At 39.5% G+C, this 14,314-nt stretch overlaps 1 protein-coding gene across 20 annotated transcripts in view; it reads left to right on the top strand.

Annotated features, from left to right (window-relative positions):
- Window positions 1-10,280: 10,280 nt before the first annotated feature.
- The window catches only part of LOC18423283 (putative glucan 1,3-beta-glucosidase A), a 28,157-nt gene continuing 24,123 nt past the window's right edge, over window positions 10,281-14,314 (top strand). For 8 of the 20 annotated variants that reach the window (XR_016053275.1, XR_016053269.1, XR_016053272.1 and 5 more), the window contains exons 1-3: window positions 11,024-11,458; window positions 11,594-11,706; window positions 11,967-12,086. Coding sequence is in view for 10 of the 20 variants with exons in the window: in XM_020672273.2 (XP_020527932.1) it covers window positions 11,386-11,458; window positions 11,594-11,706; window positions 11,967-12,086 (306 nt within the window). In the remaining 10 variants the exon portion in view is untranslated. Of the gene's footprint in view, window positions 10,983-11,023; window positions 11,459-11,593; window positions 11,707-11,954; window positions 12,087-14,314 lie in introns of those variants that run through there. The other 12 variants (XR_016053277.1, XR_016053273.1, XM_088863780.1 and 9 more) reach the window with 7 other exon arrangements.

Raw genomic sequence — 14,314 nt, 5'->3', positions numbered from 1 at the left:
CCAAAAAGGATAAGGAAGCCCTTCAAAGGTTTTCAGTGGGTTTCCTAATAAGAGATGACCTTATGTTCAAGAAATCCTTTGACGACATCATATTACGGTGCCTCGACCATCCAGAACTCGACCAAGTATTAACAGAATTACACAATGAAGGAGGTCATTTTGGGGCAGCTGCCTTAGCCCAGAAAATCAAGCGTCAAGGCTATTATTGGACCACCATGGCTGACGAATGTTGGAAATTCATTAAAAGGCATCCCAAATGCCAGCTTTATGGAGACCTCATCCATGCACTGTCAGTACCACTTAATTCAACACCGCTCATATGACCTTTTGCCATGTGGGGTCTTGATATTATCGAAATGATTTCACCAAAACCTTTGAATGGCCACCGTTACATACTAACGGCTACAGAGTACTTCACAAAATGGGTAGAGGCCGCATCATTTGTCATAATTGAAGGTCATCATGTTGCCCGTTTCATAAAGAACAATATTGTATTCATATTTGGCACTCCCGAGTCAATCATTACCGATAATGGAACCAACTTAAAAAATGAAAGGGTCACTAAGGTATGCAAAAAGTTTGGGATAATGCAGAAATTCTCCACGCCCTACTACTCTCAAGGAAACAGACAAGTAGAGGCCACAAAAAAAGACTTCTTAGAATTATAGACAGAGTAATAGAAGGTGGCAAAGATTGACATAAAAAGCTAAACGACGTGTTATGGGCCTATCGAACAACTAAAAATACTCCTACTGGCATGACCCCAAACTCATTAGTGTATGGTATGGAGGTTGTACTACCCATTGAAGTCGAGATACCGTCTCTTTGAGTGCTCGTTCATAAAGATTTAGATGAGAAACAAAAGATCGAAGCACAAGTCACTGGTCTCGATACTCTGGATGAAAGACGACTACGAGCAACACAAAATATTGTAGCTTATCATCGTATAATCAAGAGAGCATACCGAAGAAACTTTGTTCCCCGACAATTCAGAGACGAAGACATGGTACTCAATAAGATCTTTCAGACTCTAGTAAATCCTCACCCATTAGGTAAATTCAAACCTAATTGGGAGGGGCCATTCGTGGTAACCCGAGTGCATGCTACCAATTCTTATAAAATAAAAAATCAGGAGGGGTATGAACTCAACGACACCATTAATGTAATATATCTCAGAAAATACTATCGTAACGGGCTAAAAAAAAAACAAAACCTTATAAAAGGAAGCACTAGTCCAAAACCTACAAATAAGTACTTGCAAGTTACAACAATACTACATAAGCAGACCCTGAGGATGGAGACTCCTCCTAATCCCTATAGGTTCCCAATAGAACCAACATCGGGAAGATATAGGAAGCAACATGAATTGGAGACCCAAGAAGCTTCGATGAACCTAGGGAAGAACATCGAGACCTCTCCAAGAAGGAAGCCCGATAAGAATCTAAAGAACTCCTCATGGTTATGCGAAACACCAGATGGGAGCTTCAAAGGCCAACTCACGATCTCACAAGGAAATCCTTTTCATCATCTTTAAATAAATGAAAAAAAAAAGGAAAAAAAAAAAAATGACCACCAAATGGGGTCACAGGTGGCAAAACCTGTAAGGCCCATCCCTCTTTGAAAATGCTTTTCAAATTGACTTTTAAAGTCATCAATTTTCAAAAAAATTTCCTTTCTAGAAAGGACTTCCTCCATCACTACAAGACTTTAAACTGTTAGTCGATCTGGCCTCACTCTCAAAGCCAACTTCCTATGCCCGTTATGAAGGCTTGAAACTAGCCAGACACTCCATGGTTATATGAGTATAACTGCCAACTACCACATATCGGAGATGGGTAAACCTCGCCAATGATGATATTAGCTAGTTTGAGAGTTTTTTTTCTCTCAACTAGATCCCCTGAGGCAGAAATAGGCGAACCCATCACTGTATGTGTGTATGACGGTTTGATAACCAGAATTTCGGGACAAAAACCCTATAACTAGGGGACTGAGTGTGTCAAAATTTAGTCTAAAAAGTGTGTACAAATAAAATGTCCCTATCTACCTTAATAAATCAATTGCACATGTAATGATTAACAAATAAAATACCCCATAATAGGGGGGAAAAAAAAAATCCCTAAACAAGGGCAAATGTAAAAAAAAAAAAATAAACTTTGGCCAACACTATTCATGTCGCTTGGGCGACACAACCTATGTTGTCCAGGCAACAAAATAAATAAATAAAAAAACAAAAGGAAAAAAGGTAGTTCAAAAATTTCTCCTCGTTGCCATGAGCCTAAACTGCCAACTAATTTCAAAAAAAGAAAAGAAAAAGAAAAGCTCCTTGGGCACATAAGCATAAATTGCTAACCAAAATCACAATACAGGAAAACGTCAAACTCGTGCGGTGTAAAAGAGCAGAGACAGGAAAAACGTCAAACTCATGCGACGTAAAAGAGCTGAGACAAGAAAACGTCAAACTCGTGTAACGTAAAAGAGCCGAGACAAGAAATACGTCAAACTCGTGCGACGTAAAAGAGCCGGGACATGAAAACATCAAACTCGTGCGACATAAAAGAGTCGATACACAAAAACGTCATACTTGTGCAACATATAAGATTCGAGACAGGAAAATGTCTAGCCCCATATGACGGAAAAGGTCGGGTGTATCCGTTTAGCCCCGCATGACATTAAAGGTCGGGGGTATTCAGAAAACATCTAGGCCCGTATGACGTAAAAGGTCGGGTGTATTAAGAAAATGTCAAGTCCTGTATGATGTAAAAGGTAGAGTATATTCAGAAAACGTTTAGCCCCGTATGACGTAAAGGGTCGAGTGTATTCAGAAAATGTCTAGCCCCGTATGACGTAAAAGGTCTAGTGTATTTGTCTAGCCCCGTATGACGTAAAGGGCTGGTGTTTTCGTCCATCGTTACATGACGTTAAACTACTTAGAGGACTCTATGGTTGAGGAGCTAAAACTACTAACTAAAATTGTTTTTCAAAAAAACGTTTCTCATTTCAAAATTTTCATTATATGTCATATGTTTTCAAAAACTTTAATTTCTTTGTTAAAATCGTGACCTGTCTAAAGCTTCGAGTTCTATTTCAAACTTCCCCCTTGTTTTCAAAATTTCTTAAAAGACTTTAAAAAATGAAAGAGCTTGGATACCTTTATATGATGATTATCGCATTGCCGCCTCATCACTCTCTTCAGAATTGACAAGGCTAACATTTTTCTAAAACAAGTAAAGCCTAAGACCTTAGGAAACCTTAAGGGAATCAAAGAAAATGTTAGGTTTAAACTTTTGAAATTGTGAAAACCCCTGAAGTTAAGTCACATGATAAGAAAATCCAACTCGAATTTCAAGCTGGTGTAACTTGCCAACATCTCACGTCGAAAACCCTAGGAGGAAAATGCCCTAGGTGGGTGAGGGGGGAGCGCAATGTCTTGGAGGGATAGTTGGTGTGCCCTCTGACCATAAAACATCAGGATAAATTTAAAATGTCAGCAGTGTCTACTTCTTTTCCACCCACCGGTCCCACGAAGGACAAAGAGCCCCAAAGAGGGACAACTGTAGACACCCCATTTTAAAACTGAAAAATTTTATGGTTTTCGTGAACCCATAGGACCACATTATTTCAATAGACCCTTAAACCATAGACCACCATAATCCATGGTCCCCATCCTATGATCCACACCTAGAAAATCTCATAGTTTTTAGTAGTTATCCATTCCACACTCATAATTTTAGTAGTTATCTATTCTACACCTAGCAAATCCCATAGTTTTTAGTCGTTATCCATTTAACACCCATAGTTTTAGTAGTTATCCACGCTATACCTAGCAAATGTCATAGTTTTTAGTAGCTATCCATTCTACATCCCTATTAGGTCTTTAAGAAAAATAAAACTAACAGGCCTTTTTTGGAAGGAGGTGGGACTTGGAGGCTAGGGAAGCCTCTTAAGGAGGTGGGACGTGAGAGAGAGGGAGGGAGAAGTGGGACGTGAGAGACAGAGGGAGAAAAAAAAGAGGGAGAGAGATAGAGAGAGCTAAGAGAGAAAAAGCTTAGAGATCATGAGACTAAGAAAAACCTAGACCTAGGAAAACGCTAGTTTTAAGCCACCCTTAGATCAAGAAAGCCATTCAACCAAGCCAAGGCTTGGTCAAAATTTGGAGAGAGATAAACAGGACGCACGAAATAAATTCAGTCTTGATAAAGGCGTGGCCTCGAAGTCGTGGGAGTCCCAGGCCATATGCCCCGGTTTGGTACTTTTTTTACTCTTTCTGCTTTTCTTTTCTGTTTTATTCATTCCAATTAGAATTAGATTAGTTTTGTTATATTTATTTCGTATTTCATATCGATACTAGCTCTGCCACTGATCTGATAACAGATCTGCTTATTTCTTATATCAAACCTCAGATCAGAATTCGATTGTCCCCACTATGTCTATCACTGTTTTTTTAAAATTAGTTTGTGGTGTTTGGATCTGAGGGATCCTCCTTTGAAGATCTCTCCGATTTGCATCGTAAACACATTACTACAACTTATACCATCTAGATTAAACATTTCATAAATGATTTGAAGCTAGATATAACCAATGGACCTGTTAAATTTTTTTGTGATAATCAAGCTGCTATCTCATCAATTAGAAATGAAGCTTATAGTTCCAAGGGTAAGTACATTGAAATTGATTATCATTATATTTATGATATTATTGGAAAGAATGAAATAACTGTAAGTTATTTACCATCTTCAGATATGATTGCAGACCCTTTAACAAAGAGATTAAGTTAAGAAATATTATCAAAACATGTAGCTTCGATGGGACTTAGGAATATTTAAGTCAGGAACTCCCAAATGGGATATTTTTATTTGAAGTCTTGGTCATTAGAGGGAAACCGCTTTAGCGTGAAAACCCCCATTATATGACTTTGGATATTTTTTGTTACAAGATATGTAACTGCACTAGAGTGAAAAGCCTCATAACAATGATATGCTCATAAATGTTCAACCACTAAGTGGTACAAACTTTTATGATATTTTAATTTATATGACCCTCATGGCCAAGTGAGAGATGTTGGTACGTGTGAGTGGCCATGGGGCCGCCCATGTCCCATATTTCTCTATCTTATTATTTATCTTAATGTTTTCATAATCATCACTTAAAAGACTTCTTAGAGAGATAATATGCATTTATTCAACGCGAAGATGATAATTACCCATTTCTCAGGATTAGAGGGCCTCAGAGATTTCAGGAGGAAGCCGAACGTTGGAGAACGACATTTTCCATTCCTCTATAACTAGGTTTTTCATGGCCACGGAGATGCACTTACAGAGAAGTTATTTTTGAGTTCTCAGTGTTTTAGGGTTTTTGGACACTTGTATCCCTGATGCGAATAAGGAGGAAGCCAATTGCGACCTAGGCTCGCGGGTACCAAAATGCTTGCGGACCACAAAAACATGAAATAAACGCTGTTCTTGTGCAAATTTTTGAAAGGCGATAGATGGGTCCTCAAAGGCATGTGGAGGTAGCACTTGACTCCCTAAAAACACCCGTCAGGCTTCGTCGCGATCCGATGACGTTAAGGTGGATTACAGGTAAACCAGTTTTCAGATTCGGCATTTGACATGCTAAAATTGCACTTTACAACTACAGGCCTATCACTGAAGCTTCAGATGAATACCATATCACTTTTATTAGATTCAGAAGGTTCGAAAACTCCCAAAATCAAATTTTAGCTCATTCGAATACTTCTGGACCATTTTGTGGCAAACTTACACACTGTTTTGGTACACCCTCGGTGAACTAGTTTCCATAAATGGAAACTGGGTAATGTGATTTCATGATCACTTTTGAAAAGGCCATAACTTCTTCATAATAGGTCAAATCAAGCTTAAATTTCAGAAGGACCTTCGTCTCGTCGGCGCGTATGTTTTGATATATGGCACGGCCCATGACGCAATCGAAGACGAAAGAAATCTTAGAGAGAAGTTGCTTAAAAAAACTCATGTTGTGCAGATTTTTGCAAAGAGGAGATCTCTTCAATCAAACTGTCATATCACGAAGCCTGGCCTTGGATCGACTTGAAAATGGGTCCATTGCGACCGTGACATTGAGGGCTTCGATCCAAAGTTAATATCATATGTGATAAGTGAACCAAAAGGCTATATTTTTAGGTTGCAAGAAGAAGTATTTTCTGACGATCGGAATCCATATTTCGGCAACTTCCCCAATTTAGAAAGTGGCTATCCGGTCATCAAATCAAGCCATTATTGTCACCAAACGACCGTGACAGCTTCCCCATCATTCCACAATGGAACGATCAAACTAAAACATTAAGAAATAGACAAGATCCAAGATCTAAGATTGCAAAGTCCTCATCTTTTAACTGATTTTGCCAAGAGCTCAACACTTCGATTCGAAGATCAAAAGATATGTCAAAACGATCACCTAGTCGAGACCATCACTTTCGCGGTAGGTCTTTTCCCTAGAAGGTTGATGGAATGACCTGAAATGGGACTCGGATGACCACCATAGCCTATGGACACTATTTGGGGACCATCTTGCCATTTTCGAGATTGTGGGTGGGGGCAAAATTGGCATTTTACCCGAAAAAAGGGATTCAAATTTAAATCATAGAAAATGTATTATTTAACAATTTAGGTTAGTTTTGAGTATCCACCCTTGTTTCAAGGGGGTACTATGTAATCATTTGTAACCCTAATTTCAAAAAAGAAAGGGAAGATTAATGAGATTTGGCCCATAAGCTCAAAAATCAATTGAGTTTCCCTTGGTTTGCAATATTTTTCTCTACCCCTTTCACCCAAAAAAAGGAGAGAGAAAACTTTCCCCATAAACCACTACCCCTAACTTCTCACTCACAACTTGGAATCCTTCACTTCCCCTTTGGAACTCTTCATTCCCAATCTAGCCACCAGTTCGGTCCAAGACGCCTTTCTCTTTCTCTCATCTAGTCTTCTCTTTCTCTCTCTCTCTCCCCCTCATGCCTAACCGGGTCGGTGGCCCTTCTCCTCTCTCTCGGTATCTATCTCTCTTTTCTCTCTCCTCCCTCTCGGTTTCTCTCTTCTCTCTCCCCTCTCTCTCTTTTCCCCTTTCTTTCTCTCTTTAAGCCCAATCGGACCAACTTGCCTAGCCGCTGTCCCACCACCTTCTTCTTCTTCTCTCTCTCCTCTCTCTCTTGATTTCTACGTCTCTTCTCTCTCCTCTCTCTCTTTTCCCCCTTTTCATCTCTCTCTAAGCCTAATCAGGGTCGTCGGCCCACCACCTTCTTCTCTTTCTCTCTCACACTCTCCTTCTCTTTTTCAGTTTCTCTCTTTTCTCTCTTAGTTTCTCTCTTCTCTCTCCCCTCTCTCTGTTTTCCCCCTTTCCTTCTCTCTTTCTCTCTCTAAGCCTAATCGGTAGCTACCGACCCACCACATACTTCTTTTTCTCTCTCAGTTTCTCTCTCGCTCTCCTCTCTCTTTCTCTCTCAGTTTCTCTCTCTTCTCTCTCCCCTCTCTCTTTTCTCCCTTTCCTTCTCCCTTTATCTCTCTCTAAGCCCAATCAAGCTGGTGGCTAGGCTGCCGACCCATCACCTTCTTCTCTTTCTCACTCACTCTCTTCTTCTCTCTCAGTGTCTCTCTCTTCTCTCTCCTCTCTTCTTCAGCCTACTCGAAACAGTGGCTAAGCCGCTGGTCCCCTCTCTCTTCTCCCTTTCTATCCCTCTTTCTCTCTTTCTCTTTTCCCCTTTCCTTCTTTCTTTCTCTCCTTCTCACTCTTGCCCTAAGCTTAATCGGGCCGCTGGCCCACCACCTTTTTCTTCTCTTTCTCTCTCACTCTCTCCTTTTCTCTCTTGGTTTCTCTCTCTCTTTTCCCCCTTTCCTTCTTTCTTCTCTCTTCTCTCTCTTTCCCTAAGCCTAATCGGGCCGTCGGCCCACCACCTTTTTCTTCTCTTTCTCTCTCACTCTCTCCTTTATCTCTCTCTTCTCCATGTTCTTCTCTCTTTTTCTCTCTCCCTCTCCATCTCATTCGGCCTACTTCACCGCCGGTCCCCTCTCTTTTCTTCCTTCTTCCCTCGCTCTCTCTCTTGATCGAGCCACCGGCCCACCCCTCTTCCACTCTTCTTCCCTCTCTCTCTCTCTCTCTCTCTCTCTCTCTCCCTCCCTCTCTCTCTTAATCGAGCTGGAGGCCCTCTCTCTCTCTCGACCGAGCCGGAGCTGTCGGCTCCTCCCCTTCATCTCCCTTTCCTCTCTTTTTCTCTCTCTCCCTTCCACTAGGTTCCTCTCTCTCTCTTCCTCACTTCTCTCCCTCTCGCTTGCACTCTCTCGCTCTCTCTTCCTCTCGTTTTCTCTCTTACTCTCTTTCTCTATCTCGCTTTCACGATCTCTTCTTCTTTCTCTCTCCTCCTCTCGATATCTTTTCTTGCTCTCTCGCTTTCACTCTCTTACTCTCCCTCTTGCGCTTTCTCCCTCTCTCTTTTTCCTCCTCTCGGTCTCTCTCTTGTGCTCTCTCTCACTTTCTCTTCATCTCAATTTCTCTCTCTCTTCCTCTCTCTTTCTCCTCCTCTCGATCTCTTTCTCTTGCTCTCTTTCTTTGTGTCGCTTTCACCCTCTCGTTATCTCTTGTGCTCTCTCTCTCGCTCTCTCTTCCTCTCGATCTCTCTCTTGCCCTCCCTTTGTTGCGCTCTCTCCCTTCCTCTCGCTCTCTCTCTCTCTCATCTTTCTTATTCTTTCATTCTATTTCACTCTCTTATCCCTTTCCCTCTTCTCTTAAAACCCTTTTCTCCCATCTCTTATAAATCCCTCCTTTTCTCACATGTATTCATTAATAATTTCTCTCATAAGAGAGAGACAACTAGAAACTTAGCTTGACCTGAGGTAGAAAGATACGTTCCATTTTTTCTATCCCCATATCCAAAGCAAAGATGATAGTCCCACCCCATTCAGGGGAAATTTCATAACTAACCCCACCCATGCAAATTTCCAGACATGGATCATCGTAGGGCTATAAACCTATTATCAACACCCGGTGGGCCGAGTTGAACAGGGCATGCTTGTCATTGATCATCGAATTGAACATGGATCATGAGAAACTTTCGCTTTTTTTATTTATTTCCCTTTCTTTCTCCCATGGTTAATCTGTAAATGAATGAGAGGGATTAAGAGGTTTAAAGACATTCAGACAAAGAGGGAATGAAAACCCAATATCTCTTTCTCTCTCTAGAAACCCAATTTGTTTCTCTCTCTGAAAACCATTCTCTCTCTAGAAGCTCAATCTGTCTTTTTCTTTCTAAACACCTACTCTCTCTCTAAGAACCCAATATCTCTTTCTCTCCTTAGAAACCCAATCTCTCTCTCAAAAAACTTATGCTATCTTTCTCTCTCGAAAAACCCAATCTCTCTTTCTATATCTAAAAACCCAGTCTCAGTCTAGAAACCCTCTCTCTCGCTCTCTAGAAACCCATTCTCTCTCTCTAGAAACCCAATTTTTTATGATCAAACCCATTTTTTCTCTCTTTAAAAACCCAATCTCTCTTTTGTCTCTCTAAAAACCCATTTTCTCTCTAGAAACATAATCTCTCTCCCCTAGAAATCCAATCTATTTTTCTCTCCCTAGAAACTATTCTTTCGCTAAAAACCCATTCTCTCTTTAGAAATTCAATTTCTCTTTCTCTCTCTAAAAACTCATTATCTCTCTAAAAACTCAATCTCTCTCTCAAAAACCAATCTCTCTTACTATTTCTAAAAACCTATTTTTGGGCTAAAAACTCATGTTCTCTCTCTCTAAAAACTCATACTCTCTCTAAAAACCCATTACCTCATTCTCTCTTTAAAAAATATGAATCTCTCTCTAAAACCCATTCTCTCTCTCTAGAAACTCAATCTCTTTTTCTCTCCCTAAGAACTTTCTTAGTTTATTTATTTTTGGCTTACTACCAAAAAAAAGTTTAAAGAGTGAGAAAACAAAAAAAAGGAAGAAGAAAAAAAAATAGACAAAATAAATAAGTTTCTTAATGGGCTGTCTTGGGCTTGGCGCAGCCTAATAGTGTCTTAGCGGCTGGGCGGGGTTCCATGGTTACTTTCCCTGGCAGTGTCTTACCAGGTCTCGGGCCTGGCCCGTTGACAGCCCTGCATACACATAATTTGCATTTACATTTGAAACGAATTTGCTTTTCAAAAAGCCCAAACGCCAATCTAACCCAATTCCATTCACCCCCGTAATAATGTCAACATGTGAAAACAACATTCTCCAAATTGCAAAAAGGTGCGGAGATGCGCTGAGCGCGCTTTTCCCTTTGTTTGTTGGGTGTGGTTTTCAGTAACCACTTTTAAATTTTATCATATAGCATGTAATTTTGATGTAAAATATTTTAAGATTATCTCAAAATTTATTTTTATATTTATTTGTAAAATTTTAAATTTTAAAAATAATAAAAATCAAATAGATGTATAATATTGTCAAAATCTTGAAAATAGATGGTATAAATAAAGCGTCGTATCTCCGTTTTTCAACATTAAAACTAGTCATATATATCCGTTTTTCGACATTAAAACAACATTTTTCGATAGATTTTTGAAACTAGTCATATATATCCGTTTTTCGACATTAAAACAACATTTTTCGATAGATTTTTGAGGTTTAAGGTTACCTCATATAAACTTTTCCTTGTTTTGTTTGCATAACCTCTGCAGTTCTACCAGAGAGAGAGAGAATGAGAATGCTATTATGCAGTTGGATTTACAGATTGGAAATAGTGGAGTAGAAAGATGCCAATTTGCTTGTTTGAGAGAGAGAGAGAGAGAGAGATGCCATTTTCCTTGTTAGAGAGAGAGAGATGCCGACGGGGGTACACTGAAACAAGAAAGAAGGCATTGTTGTTTCGCTCGTGGTATTAGAATGTGAGGCCTTTGGAGCCCTATTTCTTGCTGTAAAAGGAAGCATAATTATGGAGGGGCAAAGCATGAGTGAAAAACTTCTTTTCACTTTCCTCAAGGCCAAGGGTAAGATAAGATTTTCTGTCCTCTTTTGTTGATTCAAACTCATCTCTTCAAATGGATAAGCCGTTGCCTTGCGCCTACGAATCATAATGGGTATCATTTCTTGTTTTATAGCGCTTCAAATTGTTTGAATAGTGGAGAATCTCTCTAATTCAAGGCACCAACTTTCTTTCCACTTGTAATTGACCTTGCATCTAGAGAGAGAGAGATGTTTTCAGACTAGAGAGCGAAAATGCCTTATTCTGGCTGTCTTTTGGATGCAGTCATCCCTAAGGAAGGCACAATAATTACCAGTAATTATTAACTGTCTTGGTGGTTCTTTATTTTTGAACTCTACTAAGGCTCTGCGTCATTTGTTCTGAACCAGAGATTGCTAGTACCATTTTCTCTGGCGAACTTCATTTCAATGGATTCTTTCGCTGGGAGATGGGTAATGGCGTTTTTCCTGTGTGGCACTATTGTTGCCACATCATATGCAGGTTACTATTTTCTCCTCTTTTTCTTTTCTGTGTATTCTTTTGTTGTAGTGTATTCTTTACCATTTATGAGTAGTTTTTTAACATAAATCTTTAAAATTCTTGTCGAATTTGAATTATATGACTTTTGGTTAACAGATATGCAAAATGGGATGCCTGAAGTCAGAGGGGTAAACTTGGGTGGATGGTTAGTAGTAGAAGGATGGATAAAGCCGTCTCTTTTTGATGGCATTCCCAACAGTGATATGCTTGTAAGTTTCTATACATTATTTCAATAATGTGTCTTGTCTCTCTCTCTGAAGTTTTTGGGCAATTCCTTCAATCTAACATGGTCTTATCTTTATAGATAAGATGGTTTAGCTTTTCTTTCATTGTGGATTTGTCTGATTCATCTGTATCTAACTTTGTCTAATATTTGAGGGAGTGCTTTGATTTTCCAAAAACTTTCCTAGATTTGATAATGTTTCCTTTGCCACAATGTGGGTTAATCTCATGTTAGATTGGGATCTAGGATGGAACAAAGGTGCAGTTTAAATCCACATCTCTGCAAAAGTATGTTAGCGCATTCAATGGCGGAGGGCAGAATGTAACATTCGACCGAGACATTGCTTCTTCATGGGAAACCTTCAGGGTACTTGACATATTCCTTTTCTCAATTACGTCTTTCATACTAGCTTCGCAACCTAATGCTTATCTCCATAGAAATTTCTATAATTTCAACATGAAAGTGTTCTCTTGTTGAGTATAGTTGAAGAACATATCTTCAGGTAATTCATATATGGGACATGATAGAATAAACTGCTTTCCTTTTTGTATCTTGAAAACGACCTTGGCTTTATGCCGGTCATATTGAAGGGCTTATTTGCTAGTTGCTAGAAATCCTTTTATTTAGAAAAGAACGAGGCAAGATGTATGACAAAGTCATAGTAATTAATTTTTTTTGGATAAAAGTAAATTTTGACTTACATTAATTCACTAGTATGCCAAAACGAAAAATTTGTTGCACAAAATTGTCGTAGTTGAGTTAGTAGCATTACTCTAGAAAATACTGAGTTCTAAATACTAATGATCAATATTGATTTAGTCACTGGATCATTATGTAACAAAACCGACAATAGAATGCTCTTCCAAATCTGTCAGATCTAGACATCGTAAGCATAAAATATTGCAATAAGACCTTTTGAAATCCATGACCTGGAGAGTTTGTGAACCTAGATGGTTTCTCTATGCCATCACCATCACCATAATTTCAAAAGACTGGAGCATTTCCTGTGAGACATGGAGTCTAAGATTGGCTTCCACCAAGACCCCTCAGGCCATTACCTGCAAAGCACAACATAGAACCCATGGCCCAAGACAGGTGCACCTAGAAGGAATTGCAATAGTTACCCCTCGTAACATAGAGGGGTGGTAACATAAAATCCAAAAAGGGGCCTAGACAAGTACCCCTCAACTAACCTAGAATGGCAAGACCTATACCACCGTTATTCGCCCAAATATAGTTGTTGGGTTCGGGAGCATGGGGTCATGATAGGCTAGAAGCTCCCATAGTTGGGATCGTTTTCTCCATATCAACATATTGGGGAGCTGAATCTCAACTTTTTGGGGCGACCTATCCGGTGAAAATATCTCTGTTCTCTTTAAAAATATACAAACCATTATTTTGCAACATAATTACTTTTGTTTTTTTTATTGGATATGCATTTAAGACTTTTTTCCTCATAAAAAATCAATCTAACATGTATGCAATTTATATCAACCAATTACTAAGCGATTCGGAACATGTTCACTCAATATGGGAGCAAGATCCACCCAAGGTCTAGCCTTGGGAGTGTGGGATTGCTGGGATCATCCCCAAGTTGGGAGAACCTTGTAACTATGACCGAAACCTAGACAACATGTGCATCATAGACATTAACCCATTCAGCTCTTCTCCCCACAAATCCCCTTCTTAGAAACAAAAAGCCAACAAAAGCCACAATGTAGCATCATCAACAGTGACGGTAACCCCAAGCATCAAGTTCAATGAAGCTATCTTTGTTGAGAGAGTATGGTTTCTAAAATCTACATTAGTTGGAAGCTACATTCCATGGATATGGGTACAAGGTAGTCGATTCTTCGAGCCCGAAAAAGTAGGATTCAGTTGCATGGCTATATATAAACGCACACACACACACACATATTTATTATTGAATGCAGAGTGTGGTCCTTGATAGAGTATAATGGTGGATCGGGATTTGCGTGGCCGACCCCAAATAGTTGGGAAAAGGCTTTGATGATGATGGTGATGATATTGAATGCAGAGTATGAAAAAGAAATAGTAAGTGCTTCTTTTCTCAATTCACAAAACAGAAAAAGTCTAGTGCTTGTTAATGAATGCATGGTTAAAATTGAATGAATTCTAATTCTATTTATGTGATTGATAAAAAAAGCAACTAGTTCTTTCTAGTATTCTTGAACTTGAAGAATCCAGAAGAATCCGTACCCGTACGTGTGTCCATACATCTTCGAGATGGGTAGGGGACCCTTGTCGAAGAATCTATGTAACATAGGTTAGAAGGTTTAACCAGCTAGATCAGATCTAAATGCTATCTTTGATTTTTTTTTTTTGGGTAATTCAGTGGGGATGACGAGCCCCTACCCGTTTTCTAAATCATTAGCGGTTTTTGAAGGCGTTAGGTGAGAATGGAAGCCTAGACCTTAGCTGGGGTACAAGTGGTGCTACCACTACCACCACGACCCCAACCCCTTTCTCAATGCTAGCTCTAATTGATCCTATAGAGTTTGGCAATTGCTGGCTCCAATCTCATGCCATATGCTATCTATATAGACCATGTCTTCAAAGTCACTACTATCAGC

Source organism: Amborella trichopoda, chromosome 4 (genome assembly GCF_054954075.1).
Source record: "Amborella trichopoda isolate Santa Cruz 75 chromosome 4, AtrichopodaSantaCruz75HAP2 v2.0, whole genome shotgun sequence".
Lineage (NCBI taxonomy): Eukaryota > Viridiplantae > Streptophyta > Magnoliopsida > Amborellales > Amborellaceae > Amborella > Amborella trichopoda.
This window is presented reverse-complemented; position numbering and strand designations above follow the sequence as displayed.